Source organism: Ambystoma mexicanum, chromosome 8, assembly GCF_040938575.1.
Source record: "Ambystoma mexicanum isolate Mex_15411 chromosome 8, UKY_AmexF1_1, whole genome shotgun sequence".
NCBI classification, from domain to species: Eukaryota; Metazoa; Chordata; class Amphibia; order Caudata; family Ambystomatidae; genus Ambystoma; species Ambystoma mexicanum.
In genome coordinates, this window is record NC_090929.1 from 118,011,597 (window position 1) to 118,027,735 (window position 16,139).

Sequence of the window (16,139 nt, forward strand, 5' to 3'; positions counted from 1 at the left end):
AGGAAAGATGGCTACCATGTAGAACCCAAGGGGCTTGCCGCAGGTAGTTAGCTGGGGTGTGAAGCTCTCGAAGTTCATAACCGAGAGCAGCTCTGAGTGTCAGGGTGTCTGATATTGTTGTCAGCATTAGGAATCCAGTATCGGAGGTAGTTTATCCTCAGGCAGGCACTGGACATCAGGACTGGATCATTGTGAGGCAGTGTGCGTCTTTTGAAGGAGGATATCTCATGACAGTACTGCTCGTCATCTGGTTTGTGTTTGTTGCTAGAGGTCAAGGAGGCAAGAATGGCCATCATCAAGGATTTAAGGGCATCATCTATCACCTTGATAGTAGCAGTGTCTGTGCTGTATCTGGTTCTGAAGCCAGATTGGTAGGACTGAAGGAGGTTGGTGGCTTTGTGTTGGTGGAGTTGGTATTGCTACTGCTTTCTCAAGGATCTTACCTAGCAAGGGAAGATGGGTCAGTGGTTTCTGAGGTCGTCAGGGTCGAGTGTTGGTTTCTTGAGGAGTAGGAGGATTAGTCTGGTCTTCAGGGTCGAGGGGAAGGGGCCTTGACTTACAGAGCTATTAATGATTGTCTGGTAAGATAGGAGTGCTTCAGTCAGAAGGTTCTTGAGTACGGAGGCAGGTAGGATGTCGTCTGAATACAATCTGGCCTTGAGGGTTGCTACAGTGGCAGCAAAGTCTCCCATAGCGAGTGTCTTGAAAGTTGTCCAGGTAGTTTTGGTTTTGTGAGATGGAATGTGTAGTAAATTGTGGTTTTGGTGTCTCTGTTGGTGGATCATGCCGATTGTGTTGATGAAGAAAGAGTCGCTGTCAGTGGATTTTTCGATGAAGTGCAGTATGAGTGGGTTGGGCAGAGTATTGATGCAATGCTTGGAGTCTTTCTTAATAGAGCTCTGCTTTTATTGTTCTTGTCTGTGATGATTTAGTAGTAGCTCTTGGCAGTAATGATCAGCTGTTTGTGTGTATACATAGAGGTCCCTGAGCAGCACGAGATCTGATGCGCTGACGTACAAATCTGGCCTCAAACACCTTCAATTATTGCAACCGTTTATGCCCAGTTTGAGATCTGTTTCACACCATTTGTGTCCAGATGGCCCATTGACTTCTAATGCCAACTAAGGGATTATTGTAATCAGTGCCAGCCTACATAAGTGTCCTCTTAGACAGTTTCATGCATGACCATATTCTTGGTCTGCATGTGTAAGTGTATTCACAGATGGGAATATTGCCTCGCCGATATTCACACAGGTGTTTTAATCCCTATTCATAAGAGGTTGCCGTATTTGTTACTTCTACAAGGGAACCTAATCCTTTTTTGGTGCAATTTCTAAATTTGTTTCTAGCTAGTGTCAACTAATGTCAACATTGTTCTAGTCCATATCCACCTATGAATTTTTCTTCCATGTTTATTTCACATGGAAAATCCTCATAGTTGCGATCCACACATTGAATATCCTCCCTGTCGGTATCCTGACATGGGCTACTATTCTGTTCTCGGTCTACACAAGAAAGATCCTTCTAGTTTGTATGAACACATCACCTATTGTGCTCGAGATGTGTAAAAATTCAGCTGGACAGTGCGCTGCTTTTGATTCACATGCACCTCTCAAGGGCCGTAGCTTCAGGCATATGAAGATAAACAGGTAGTCGCGCGGCATAAATGCTTTACCCCCAAATTAGTGAAAGCAGGCGAGCGAGTTGGCGGGGCCTCCTTACAAGATTAACTTTTTTTCTTCTTAATAATTGGGCAAATTGGTGGATTTTAAAGCACACATTTCAGAAGATTGGGTAGAAAGCCGTGTGATTTACAAACCGTTTTGTGTAGGATCAAAATAAATCTTCCAGTACTGCCAGATCTTCAAGATTACACAGGAGCATTTCACTGCAGTAAACAATGGCTGTGCCCATCAGAACCTCGCCCCCTGCTGCTCAGAAACAATGGATGCACAGTACACTTTTATCTGAAGCAGCACATCGTATATTTGCCATGACCTCCCAAAGGAAAATGGCAGCAAAACATTACACCTTTTTGAAGAGATGCAAGAGCTGGTCTCAGACTGCAGCTTTAATTCAGTTTTACGGAGAATGATTATTTTTTTGTTTTTTGATGGAGTAGTCCATAATGACCCTGCACAGTGACATTGTGGTAGACTCCTGGAGGAACCTGAACTGGTAGTTCAATAATTGTAGTTTCAGATTTCTTTAGAATCCACAAGTTTGTGGTACTGGTATAACGCAGGCACCTGTCATGTTTTCTAGGGCATTTCTGGGTATTGCTTTGCGCTCAGAATAACGGCATTATTTCTATACAGTGCCATCAATGGTATCTTTTTGTGCTCCGAAAAATTGTATTCTTTGTTTATATACAGTGGCAAAGACTTTTAGGGCAGTTGCAGTAAAAACCTCCTATTTTGCTTAAAAGAATGCAAATGTTCATTTGTACGGTTACTGATCTTTTCAATGCATTTACTTAATTGTTCACAATTTTGCTTGTCATTGCGGAGTTTCACTTGCTTTCATTTCCTATGTTATGCTTTTTTTATTGAGTGCAGTGGTTGGGGGCACCCAGAGTATGAGTTAATGGTGATAGTGTCAGTCCCATAAATGCATGGACCTGAAGCCCCTGCAGCCAAGTAAGACTGCCTTTGATTTCCTCTGTCAGAGCACATTCTCTGGTGGTCTGCAGTGGTCACGAAGGGGCGCTTTGACAGTTGTTCTAGTCCTTGGCTAGTTGGCATATCCTTGTCTCTGGGATTTACACATTAAATATCCTTCGTTTTGGTGTCCAGGCGTTGAGTACCTGAATACCTTTCTTGTGTCTATCTATAAAAGGAATAATGTTCTAGTCCGTAGCCACATAAGGGATTTTTGGGACTATTGTTCTAGTCTTTCTTCATCCTCGAATATCCTTCCAGTTTGGATCCACATGTTGAATATCCTTGTTGCTGGGATCCGGCTATGGACTAACCTTCCACTCTCTACCTACTAAGGGGAGATACTTCTCGCCAGTATCCACGCATGGATTATTGTTATGGTCTATAGCTGCACAGGAATTATCCTCCTTGCTTTCTACAATTTCGAACTGGATTTAAGCTGCACATCTGATTTCATCAAACAGAAAATCCTCTCACTCGTTGTCTAGGCGAGGAATGCTCTTCTATTCTCCATCCAAGCGTGGAATGCTCTTTTATTCGTCCCTTTTTCTGTCTGCAAACCTCTGTTTCAGCACCACATGTACGGATGGATTCATCGTTTGTACTATGGAAGTTGGTACAGTGGTGGTTCTTGCCGAATGGTGAATGTTAATGGAACCTGTCTCAGGAGGATAGCTCAGGGGCAACAAACGACGAAAGAGCAACAGGTCCGATTCCCGGATCCACACTTAGAAACCTTTGTGTATTACGCGCGTTATAAATAAGCAATTAAAATGCACTGGTCATTTTGCAGAGCAGTTTGAATACAATTGTAGTAAGTTTGCTTATTGTCATTTAAATAATACTCACTCAGTGATATAATATGTTCATTGTTTATTTGCAGGTCAGTCACAAAGCTGCCAGACTGCCCAAGTTTGGGAACCTGACTTCAGGGAAAGCAAAACAGGTGAGGCAAATATTGTGGTCTTGGGTCGCGTGTGTATGTTTTTTTCATAACTCTCCTCATGGTTGGTGTCATATTTCCGCCATTTTAAGCAGAGGCACGAAAGGATTGTTTAATGTTAAACGAATGCAGAATTGCAATCCTCGAAATTCTGCATTACACAGTAAATTATTTCTAGCAGTGTGAGTCTGAATAAAAAAGAATATTGGATGTGCAGTTAAAAAAAACACCATCTCTGGCTTTTTGAAAAATTGTAAACGTGCTTTGGTTCTTTGGGGATTAGATACACATGTTACGAGTAGTTTGGTAAAACACTTCTGGCAGTACACTCGGCCTTCCTACGTCAGTCATTTGCTGGAAGTCCTAAGGTTTACAAGCTGTGGCACTGCACCCGGCGTGCAGTCAGTACCTGTGGTGCACAGCTTTGCTTATGATGCGATGAGGATGGATGCTAAGGTTTACAAGCTGTGGCACTGCACCCGGCGTGCAGTCAGTACCTGTGGTGCACTGCTTTGCTTATGATGCGATGAGGATGGATGCTAAGGTTTACAAGCTGTGGCACTGCACCCGGCGTGCAGTCAGTACCTGTGGTGCACAGCTTTGCTTATGAGGCGATGAGGATGGGCTTTTACTTTTAGATCTGCATTTCCTCTTACACAGCGAAACTTGTATCTAAGCACGGGACAGTTATTCTCCCAATGACTCGCGAGATCCAAGCAGCCCCTTTCTACCTCTCCTTCCTCAATGGGTGCTGATGGATGCCGTTTTGACACCCATACTTATCTTACCTTCCTTGAATGCAAGACTGGTACTCCTCCAGTGCTCTTCTGTATTTAGAGGAACCTGCGAGATCCGCCATGGACCTCTGCTCACTGGGAAGTAACTGTCAGAAAACAGAAGAAATCTACTTTGGCAGGGATCCTCTTGACACCTTTTAAAAGGAAAACGCCAGAATCACATTTGTTTGACCTTGTATGCCAGTTAGCTTCTAAAATCTGTTTGCTCCTCATTAAGGCTCTGGCGACTTCACATAAAGCTTTTGACTTTCTGCCATATTGTTTCATGTGTGACCCTCCAAACCTGAGTTGAACTTCTACTGTGACACGTTGGTGAGGCCATCTTGCATTAGATCAAATATAAGGGGACATGAGCTACTGGCATCACAGGGGCAATTCAGCGTTCAGGAAAGGGAGCAACCATTGAGATGGCTACTTCAATTTCCCAGATGAGAGATGGTCACTCTATTTACAAAAAAAAAAAAGCATAGTTATTTCAGCAGATGAGGCTTAGTCCGACCCCTGACATTGTGTGTTGCGGTAGTTATTTTGTGGGGCATCTAATAGGTGGAAAAACTGACGCCCACATTTCTCTCTTCTATGCACATTCATTGTTACTAGCTTACCAGAGTCACAAAATCACTTTGCCACCTGCCTCCAACTCATGTTGTCACTTCCCCCAGGCATAACCCTCACTCATGGTGAAGTACTTTGCCACCTCCTCATTAATTATGCCAGGCTTACATCACAGGCTGCACTCTTGCCCTCCACTTGATTCCCCCTGCAGCTCTCTTGCCCCCCCTTCTCCAATCCTTACCATGCCCCCCAAAAACTCTTGTTGTAACGGTTTGAGAAGCCACTGTCAAAACAGGTTGTCCCTTCCCTCCCCACTCAAGTGGTTATTCAATAAACTGTTTAACAGGTTCTCTTTTTAGCCCTAGCTCAGACGCATATCATGCCCCTTGGATCCCCCTCCTCTGAGTTAACAATGAGCCAAGAACCAGGCCGATGTACGGGAAATATAGTGGTATTTATTTTAATTAACAGTAATAGAAATTAGCATGCAAATATCGAAAACACCACTTTATCCGTGGCACAACTTAATCAACTTTTCTCAGCATACATAAATCACAAAACTAAGTTAAAAAGAACAGACACAATTCTTCCCTTTCTGTAAATCTCACTTCACAAAATAATTACACTGATCAAATATATAATTTCACCCCAAGCCGTTGGTTTAAAATAAACACAGGGTGATTCATCGCTTTGTTTTTCAAACACCCCTCACTTTGGTGTATATGTTGGGAAGTCAGACTGAGAAATGTGAATGCTTTGTGGAATTTTGGGGAAGCTGGATAAAAAGGTTGGACTGATTTGAGAACAAAGACATCCCTCCCCCCAAAAGCAGTCGGGTCATCTGGACAACGAGGATTGCCCATTTAAGCGCACACTGGGAAGTGAGCTTTGTTAATTTCAAATTTTAACACAATTCACCCCTTAGTGTTCTGCCAAATGGGGAATTAATTAAATTCATATTTTTGGTTACATAGGCTAATGATCTACACAGTTTTGCCGGCCCTCTCACCCACCCACTATAAAGGGAAAGGATTCAAGGCAAGCAGACTCTCCTACCTTTTGGTTTTCCAGGGCTTAGTTCTACTTACAAAGCAAGCCTCTGTTTAAGGTTTCAGGAAAGCCAGCTGCATCTCAGGACATTCTGGAAAGATAGGGCAGGGGTCTGGTGACGCCACTGTCAAAGATGGCCTCCTGCTCTCCACCACAGGACCCAGTCAGCTTTGAGGCCTTCCTAGAAAATGACAGCTCCACAGCGCAGTGGCGCATCAGGAGAGACTACACAAGCACAGCACCTCAATTCAGGATAAGAGATGCCAACTAACCAATTCCACTAACAATTTCCCTCTCTGCACACACCTCTCAAACTCCAAACCAAACGCAACCACAAATCTACAGCACAAAAACCGCACAAACTTCACTACATTGCAACAACATAACAAAAAAACACACACAGACTTCCACAACAGTACACAACGACTACTTGCAGCAAACACCCCAGGCCCAGCCAACGGACCCATTGGGCTGAGGCCGCCAACAGCACATCACTGCTCTCTTGCACCTTTCCTACTTTCTCCCACTAACTTGCCCTCCCTCCCTTTTTCTGAGCCGCCAGTGCACCAGGGGACCACTCCGGTGGGGATAGTGCGCGGTACAAATTTCCTTTAACACTAACAGATGCACTCTCTGCAATCTCCTCTGGTGTCTCCTTTCAGCTGTCAGATGGTAAGTTTCAGCAGCCTTCCTGTCTTTCTCCTTTTTCTGTCTCCCCGGTTTTTGTCTGTGTGCTGTCCTAGTGCAGTCCCCCTTATATAGCAGAGATGACATCATCAATTTTACAATCTTGGGAAAGTACCCTGCAATAATCCCTGCCACTAGGATTGGACAGTTACTCCTCTCTCTCCTCCCAACCCTGCCTCCAAGTCAGGATTGGTTTAGGGGTTTGGAGCAACATATGGCAATTGCTATTTGTAATCGCCCCTTTTGTTCTTCTTTCAACTTTTTGGCAAAAACGAATTATGTATTACAACTTCATACTTTTACTAGCAAATGCCATACCAAACATATTTTCTGTTTTAGCTGATCAAGGAGAATTAGATAAGCCGGCCACCAAATCCGTACGATGTAGCATGGCCATGTGGCACATTTCTGCCATTTCCATAAAAAGTACAACAGTTATGAAGATGGAAGTTATTAAGCATATCCCTAATTTCACATTCGACCCACTCGCCAACTCTCACATTTGGAACATGTTCAGATCGGCCAGAAACCTAGTGTAACTGGCCATTACAGTTCCCAGAGTCACAGGTAGATGCATTTTATATCCCTAAAATCACCTAGGGATTACATAAATAAATGGTACAAAAATGAAATCAATCCACAGTATGGTTGCTGTGAAAAAGGCCTAAATGATGAGTCATTTTTAAATTAATTGTGGGAGGTTCATCCAGCACAGCCATCTGTCTCCCTGGGGCAGCCTGTGACCAGAGGATTTTGTATGAGTCTCTCTGAAGTTGGTAGTTTGCTCTTTGAAGTGGGTGCCCCCATTTTCACACATTAGTCATGTTCCAGCCAAAGGTGAATTTCATTGAATTCCCTGCTTTGAGAGCCAGCAAGTCTGGACACTGGGCCTTCAACATCTTCAGCAGCAAATGTTATTGTGGGGGGTCATTAGATGGGATATGTGACATCAAGGCTGGAAGTGGGAGTTTTCCTTTGAAGTTTTGACCACAACCAGAAACAGGTTTACATGAAGACAAAGTGGGTCTTCAAATGTCACTGGAGTTTTGTAGGTGAAACATAATATACATTGCTTTTGTCAACCCACACATGTTTAGTTTGCCTGAAATTTTTCTGAAAGCAGTGATATTGTTTTTCCGACTTTGGCTTTTTAAAGCCATTTTGTATTTTGCACACACATGTGCAGGCCGTTTTTGCTTTCAATGTTTAAAAATCCTGTTTTCCATGTCACAGGGACTTCTTTTTGGGGCTTTTAAATGCACCCCATATGGTGTATTCCATCCTACAGCTCGTTGGAGCATTCAACCACGGGGTCTTCAAACGCCTCCCCTCAGCATTCATTGACAATCTTTCCAGTATTTTTAGCTAATCGCTGCATAAAAGCACTGTCCCCTGTTGTTTGTATCTAGACAGTGGTTGCCACTCTCTGATTATAGAAGTTCAGTGGACAACTGCACTCTCAAACTACCATCCTTCGCACCACATGCCTTTCTCAGCTCTGCAATAGCTCGTCTTCAACCCCCTTCCCATCCATCGACTTCACACCGGGGTTTTGAACTTTTGGCTCTCCAAATGCTTTAGATTACAACTCTCATCTGCTCTCTCCATATCATAAGAACCATAGTCCAAAACCTCTGGAAAGCCAAAGGCTACAGACCCTTGCTCTATGAAGATGGCACTGACCCACTTTAACTTCCTCTTGTCTGTCTACCACGGCCACTTGTGTTCTATATTTTTTTTTTTACTCCTATATCTCTCTCATCTCTGTTTTCAACACTGCTGGTCACAAACTGTGCTATATATACTTTACCTTCCAAAGGCATTGCCACTTCCTCAACTCTTACAACATTTACTTCCGACAAAGCTGATCGCTGCTACTGTCCTGGTGTCACCCCTACTTCACAACCACTACTCTCCAACTGGGTACCACCCCAGGTCTGTCTCCCACTTTTCTCATTTTGCTCCCCTCCTCTTGGTGACATAACCTTTTTTGTTGGTTTTCCTACAACCACTTCACTCATGACATCTATTTTATTTTCCTGCTCCGCCTCCACCCCCTACCATACGAAGGTCAATAAATGCCTGCATCACTTTAATGTAAAACATAGAGATTTGTGCTGACTGATGGTTAATTAACTTCCACCAGAGATCTGCATTGCGTCGAGACCACACCTTTGTCTCCACAAACTCTCTCCTTTATTCCCATATAATTATCCTGTTGCCCTTGGCTTAAGATAGTGTCTCTCCTTGTGACAGCTTCTTGTAGCTGTCCTTCTTGCTACCACTGGCATTGACTTCTTCCAAATCAACTTTGATTGCAGGTCTGTTCTCTGCTATAATTACATATATAAGGATAATGGTTTGTTATTTATATAGGGCTTTTGCCAAAGCGAACATGCAGTCACCCAAACAAAGTTGGTTTTCATTTATCGACTTGGAAGCATGAGTGGGTGAGTTGGCCTTGCCAGGATTCAAACTTGCGACCTGAAGATCGCAATCCGATCGCAGCAGCTAGCGCTCAAGCCGCTGAGCTCCTTTATTGGCTATAAATATATTGAAAAATCCAAGCTTCCCTCTGGTCCTGCACAAAAAGGACTACTGAAATAATTCCTTGGCTTGCCTCGTTAATCTTTCTTCCCCTTAAAAAACAAATGAAATTGGTTTCTTATATTGCACTGTTGACCGCCAGTTTGAGCAAGACCGGGACTGGGTATCGAACCTGTGCTGCTCAGTGGTGCTTGGTTTGCAAGGCGAGCATGTTGCCCCAGAGTTATCCTCCCCTTGAGAAAGTTGTCCAATTTGCTGCTGGCAGTGTTGTGTCCGATGGACCGCGCCCACTGTCTCCTCCCGCCACCTTGCTAGATAGTTTTACGTCCAAAAGAAGGCACTGTTGAAATGAGTTGGTGGTATTCAAAGCCTCCAGTGGACTGGCTCCTTCTCACTCTACACCCAAAAATGCCCCTCTCCTCCCCAGCCCAGCACCGATTTGACACCTCTAAACTGCTTTGGGCAGCCACATGCTTCAAGTGCTCCGTCCTCTGGCCCGTTTCTAAAACTGTAATGCCCTCTACGCACCACTGCACTGGAATTTCCTGCTGCTTCCCTAGAACTCTCCTGAACGTCCTGTCATCCCTCCCCCCTTCACTCCATGCCCACTGCCCTGGAAAGATGCCTTGCTCATCCCTGCTCTGGGATGTCCCACCCACCCCACCACTAAGGGCCCTCCACTGATATTCTCTCCTGCTCCTGCTCATCTCTCCACAGAATATGGAATGCCCCCTGACACACCCTTTCCTCTGAAACCCATTCCACCACTGGAATTCTCTCATTGCACCCCTGTACTGGTGTGCCTTGCTTGCACCCCTGAAATTGAATGCCTTATCCTGAAGTTCTCACCTAGCTCCCTGCATTCAAGACGCATCCTTTGTTTGGAGGGTGTCACCTATAGTGCCCGATTGACCCACTCGGGCAATTGCCCTTCTCAAAGTGTTAACATAGGATGTTCGATCACAAACCCCTGTACATTTGTATGTATTAAGGGCATGTTGATTCAATAAGAAACATGTACATAGATACATGCAGTAGCCCGGGCAATAGCCATGCAGGTTTTTTTGCTAAATGCATTTTGAACAAAGGACCGTGAGTCAGGTAATGGTAGGTGTAGGTTGGAACATAAACTGGAGAAGCAAACGGACACACAAGGCAAAAGCAGAGCATCTACAGGTACATGTTGGATTCCATAGGGACGGTTCTGGAAAGGTTGTTTGGGATTGGGGTGACTGCCAGGGTAGTATTTTGTGCTCTGTGACAAATCCCTAGTTGTCACTTCTCCCCAGGGGAGCACCTTCTCATGAGACCAGGGTGGTAAGGCCACTACCCAACAGTCCCCCTGGGGGTGGTACACAGCAGCAGGATCTCATGGGGAGATACTCCCCCCTATGGGAAGAGGGACAACCTTCTAGGGTATGGCCTGGGTCATTACACCACAACCACACATCCTCACTCTCCTTTTCCTCTTCTGAGAGCTCAGTACCTTGTAGAAACATGTACTATTGTAAGACCAAAGACCTTGTGTTTTTGAGAAGTAGTGGGATGAAAAAGAGCATACTAGACCCCAGTAGATCTAGGACTGAGATGAGTTGGCCCCTCGGAACCATGATCACACCTGGGAAACTGAAGGACTTAACCGTTTCACCAAGAGTATGCTTGCAACATAGTATAAAGGTCGACAAAGAACTAGACCTTTTGACAAATCGAACTGAACGAGGCATTGGGCGCAAGTGATCTCCAGCGCAGGAGATTCTAATCCTGTCCGGGAGCTGATGTAGATTTGAGGGCGCAGGCAGGGAGCTGCGAGACTTCCTGGAGGGCTTTGCAGGAGCAGAGCCTCGTCAACTGCTCAGAAGAAGTGAAGCTGAGCATCGCAAAAACCGACGCTGGATGACTACAGACACTGCTGACGAGAGCTCGGTGAAGCAGAGAGGCGGAGTCCAGCGCAGGGAAGCCCGGGAAAGGTACTGAGTCCTGAAGCAAGGTAATGGGCAGTGCTGGAAGGCCAGACAGGGCACAGGGAGAGTCACCAGTTGGGTGGAGGCAGCTTCCTCACTGCTTAGTAGAGAAGTAGCTACAGGCTTACCGGGGGAGCAGAAAGGTGCTAAGGTGGCACACAAGACATGGGTCTGGGACCCTAACAGTTCAAGAGAGGCAAGTAATCTTCCTTGTGGCAATACTTGGCAGGAGCAATGGACCAAGTCTGCCAAAATGTAAGGACAGAGAAATACAGGTCTGGGATCCACACCCAAACAAGTAGAAAGATCCAAGCCATCTTCCTCGTGGCTGTACTTGGCAAACCAGAAGACCAAGTGGGCTATACTGTGGAAACCTGGGTCAAGATTCATACTTGTATAGGAACTGTGTGAAAGACTGAAAACAGTGAAACAAGGATCATCAAGGGAAGGGAGTCATTCCCGGAGTATTGCTGAGGGTGAAGTGACTGTGAAACAAAGATTCCAGGATATGGGAGTCATTCTCTTCGTAGTTCTACATCCACAGGGAAAAGCCAAGAAGCCTGCTGAAAGGGAGTAACTCTCCCCAGCTTGAATAAAAGCTACAATCAAGAGAAAGGGAGTCATTCTCTTGACAATTGAGAACTGAATACAGAACTTTGAGGCCAGGGGAAGGCAGTCATTCCCCTGAAGTGGAGAAACAGTGAACTTTTTGATAGTGTTATAGGATTGCCAGTCCTGTGTTTGTGAAGTATTGAGTACTTCTCTGGGCTAATAAGTCTATTGAAATCACAATGCCACCTGTGTCTCACTCTCCTCTTTCTGCACCCTTACAGCTCCTTCGAGGTGTAAGTTGTTGCTTCAGTGGCGACTTAATGCGCGAAGGTTGGTAGTGTTTTTGCCATTGGGAGAAGGCAGTTCCAGTGGTCGGCATGTGGAGGGGCATAAGTGACAGGATGGGCGTTGAAAGTGATAGTGTTTGTTTGTTAGGTTACTGTTAAATCTGACTCTCATTTCTGCAGGAGGGTGGTGGTCAGGGGAAAAGATACTAGTGGGGGCAGGAGAGGTGAGGTATTCTGGGATGGGAGACAATGAATTTGGTCTTGGAGTTGAGCATAAGACCGTGAAGTGCCATCCAATAAGGGATGGTTCAGAGACCGTCTGAGATCTTCAAGGAGAGGACTTGGGTGAAAGGAAGGAAAAGATTTGTGTTTCATCTGCCAAAAGGTGATATGGAACCCCAAAGGAGGATGTGATCTTCCTGAGAGAAGTGTATAGGATAAAGATCTGGGGTATGTATGTGTAGCCTTGGGAACTCCAACCAGGAGTGTCCATGTTCCAGGAAATGGACAAGCGAGGATCGAAAAGTTAGGGAATCCCAGTAAGTGCAGAGTACTGAACCCCCGGGTTATAGCTGAGCAGGAGGAGAGCGGGTGATTGGCCATGGTAAAGCCTAAAGAGGTCCAGAAGGAGGATGATGGAGCAGGGTTTGCTGTGATTTTAGAGGTAAGACAGTTTGAGACATGGGTCAGGGATGTTTCTTTGGAGTGTGGCTGCAGAACCCAGGTTAGCGATGGGTGCACATTTCCTTAATTTCCATGTAGCTGGTGATCCTGTTGAAGCCCATGCACACATGAATGTTAAAGTAAAAGAGGTAAAGAGAGACAGGCCCATTGCTGGCAGCAGTGCTTGGTCTGGCAAAGGGCATTTTGAGGATTTGAAAAACCTTGGCCACCTTCCGCAGTCAGTGAAGAGGGTTGTCCACTATTAGATCGAATGAGAAATGTCTGAGGGAGAAAAAAATGAATAATTTAAACGAAAATGACTTGTTTTTTTTCTCCTGTGGACATTTCTGGTAACCCGCAGCCCCCCGCACCCGTTTGCTTACCTTATGGCGCCGGTTCCCTTCACTTGTGTGCATTGGAACCGGCATTGCAGGGTCCCTTTTTTATTATTTTTTTTTAACTTTGTTTAGGTCGCGGGGGAGACCTCTGCCACTCCTGATGCGATTATAAGTGTGCAGGGAACACCCCTGCAACCCCCCGCACCCCGTTCCTCTTATTCACTATCATCGCACCGAATGGGATATCTTTTCGTTGATAATTTTCGAGCTGCCGAAATTCGAATGAATATCCCGTTTTTTATTCAGTAATTTATGCAGATTCCAGGGAAGAGCCTGCTAGAGAAGAAGAGGTTAAACCGGGGTCATAGGAGCAGGAGAATGATAGAATGTACATCATCTGTGAAGCCCCAAGCCCCATGACATGCACCTGGGCGCACTCAGTGGGTGGAGTAGGGTTGTAGGAGCGATGGCAGAATTGTGTTTGAGTGCAAGTTGAACTGAATGGAGCAGTAGCAGGGAGGCAAGGGTGGTGAGGGCGTCGCTGATGCGAAGTTGAGGACCAAGTCAGGGAGTAGGGTGGAAATGACTCTAGCGTGGGACCTCTTGGCTTGTAGGTTTGAAGAGTTTGTAGGGGTGAGCGTGGAGCCCGGCGTGGAGTAAGGATACTAGGTGGATGTACTGGTCGACGGTGTCCAGAACCTTTGTAGGCGCTTTGAAGGTCTTCAAAATATCCGCCTCCGTGAAGATGGGGTTGCTTGACCGTTTTTAGCTGACGCATCTCAGAGGTACCCTCGAGTTGGGCTGTGGGAGGTAGCGGAAGTAAAAGAACCGAAGGGGTCGTGCCTTTCAATTGGGGTCTGAAAAGCCAGGTTGAATTCATCAAAGGCCTTCCACAGTTTCATTCAGTGTGTTCTTATTTACTGCCACTGCAGCCCATGTTCAGAGCTGAAAAGTGCAGAGTGGGGCTGGGACCGCAGTGGGTAAGTGTGCCTTTCAAAGCGCATTATGCCAGCCACATTAGTTGAATCAACCAGTCAAAGTAATTATGGTGGCACACGTCTCCCAGAAAACTCGCTTGTGCTGGTCTGTTCTTGGGCTGGCTCTCGTGGCATTGCCCTACGGGCTTTCCCAAGTTTGGGCATGGGGTGTTTCTGGAATCACTGACAAATGACAAACAAACGAGCAATACATTTGAAAAGGACTGGATTGGACGGGATAGACGTGTGCTTGGTCGCCTTTGCCCAGGTGTAAAGAGCGAGGCAGAGGACTCCGAGTGCGATTTGAGCCCTCCCCCTCCTGAGAGGATTTGCAGAAGGTAACGTGTTCGATTGTACTGTAATTGGAAGCGTAATGCATGTTTTCGCAGGCACTCCTTATCACAGCTAAATTACCATTGCTGCTTTTAAGCGCTCTCCAAAGATCTGGCCAGTGTTGGAAACTGTCGTTATAACGACGTTACTGTAATTGCCGTTGCCTGCAGGACAGTAAGAAATTGACTTTTTGGAAGCCCTTTTCCATTAAAATCAACCCCTTGTCACAGCTGGGCACACAAATGTTTTTTTGTTTCAGCTCACAGAGGGTTAATTCTATTCCGCCTTTCATCATCCCGGCCAGATCCTTGCAGCGGCACAATCTGGTCTTTCAACATGTCAGTCACTGGGCAGGAAGTCTCCTTTCTTAAGCTGCCTCTCCGAGTGGGGGCAGGGTCGGGGGAGGGGGCCTGCAAGCCTCTGTGGAGATCAATACGGGCAGAAGCACCCAGGGCCATTGTGTCCCCCTCCCACCCAGGGTACTGTAGATGCAATCTGCTGCCTGCGATTGCACGTCCAGGCAATGCGGCCAAGAAGGCAGGCACGTCCAGCGGCCCAGCCAGGTGACGAGTCTCGGCAAGGCCCCAGCAGCACAGCGCGACAATTTAATGATCGGTTCTGCAGAGCCGGGATGAAAGCATTCGGGATAATCGGGGTTTGCCTAATCTCGAAATTAACCAAAGTGGCGTTTGCCAGCACCGAGGCCCGGTAATCTCACCCTGACACCGTCCTTAAGGTCGCTCTGTGGTCAAGAGCGGCGCCGGCCACTTTTAAGGAGTCGGCGAGCCTTGCAAGGGCCGGGCCGCCCGTGAGCTCAAGAAAGGCGGATTGCCTTAAATTCAAGTAGCACATGTGCCGCGCGCCCCCCCCCCCCCCTGCCTCCCCCCCCACCCTGCCTCCCCAGCAGCTGTTGTTGACTTCTGTAACATAAACAGAGCTAAACAAATACCAAAGGCATGCGCCCCCAGCCCCACCCTGATCGGTGCAAACTAAAAAGCTCCATTAGGGTGCATGTATTTAACCGGTGTCTCCCGCATCAGTCCAGGGCCACTCTTGCAAATAATCACACGGGCACATTGAAATCCCCATTTAGTTTTCTCCTGCCAGTTGGGGTTAGCGCATGCGTAATGCTCCATCACCATATGCGTTTTTAGTTTGACACCCTCGGCTTGTCTTTTTTTTTTTTTTACTTTTTTTTTTTATTACAGATTGTTTTATTTTGGTCGCTTCTCTAAACTCCACCACCGAAGCAATTCTACCAAAGTTTGGGGCGTTTGCTTTGGAACGGTGGGGCTGTGTTGGGGATAACGGCAGTTTAACTGAAACCCCACTCACGAGTCACTGAGGTGGGCAGACAAACTGAAAACGATGGCATTTCATTGGAGACATCCTGTGACATGTACTCACGGCGCTCGGCATGGACAGAGGACTGTGTCCTCCCTTCACACCAAGGATATAGAAAGAGGACACTACAGGCACACATAGTGGCAAAGGAGAGTTTGGCCCCTCTCACTTAGGTCAGAGGATGAAGTGGACTCTGGTAGGCGCGATACATATGATATGATATTTATAACGCGGTTAATACCCAGAGGTTTCTAAGCGCGGACCCGGGGATCGAACATGTGGTGCTCCAAGGCGAGCACGTTGCCCCTTAGCTATCCTCCCAAGACATATTCTGTTTGGGAAGGGGATCGTGACTGACTTGGCAATAATGGTCTTTGCGAGGGTTCAAGACGTGTCCTTCTGGCTGGAAGCAGAGTTGAGTTTGAGTTCCCTAAACTAGAACACG

At 46.2% G+C, this 16,139-nt stretch overlaps 1 protein-coding gene across 2 annotated transcripts in view; it reads left to right on the forward strand.

The window, feature by feature from the left end:
• Positions 1-16,139, forward strand: part of NR6A1 (nuclear receptor subfamily 6 group A member 1) — a 1,456,199-nt gene that overhangs the window by 1,235,400 nt on the left and 204,660 nt on the right. For both annotated transcript variants that reach the window (XM_069609446.1, XM_069609447.1), the window contains one exon: positions 3,544-3,606. In XM_069609446.1, the coding sequence (XP_069465547.1) occupies positions 3,544-3,606 (63 nt within the window). The remainder of the gene's footprint in view (positions 1-3,543; positions 3,607-16,139) is intronic.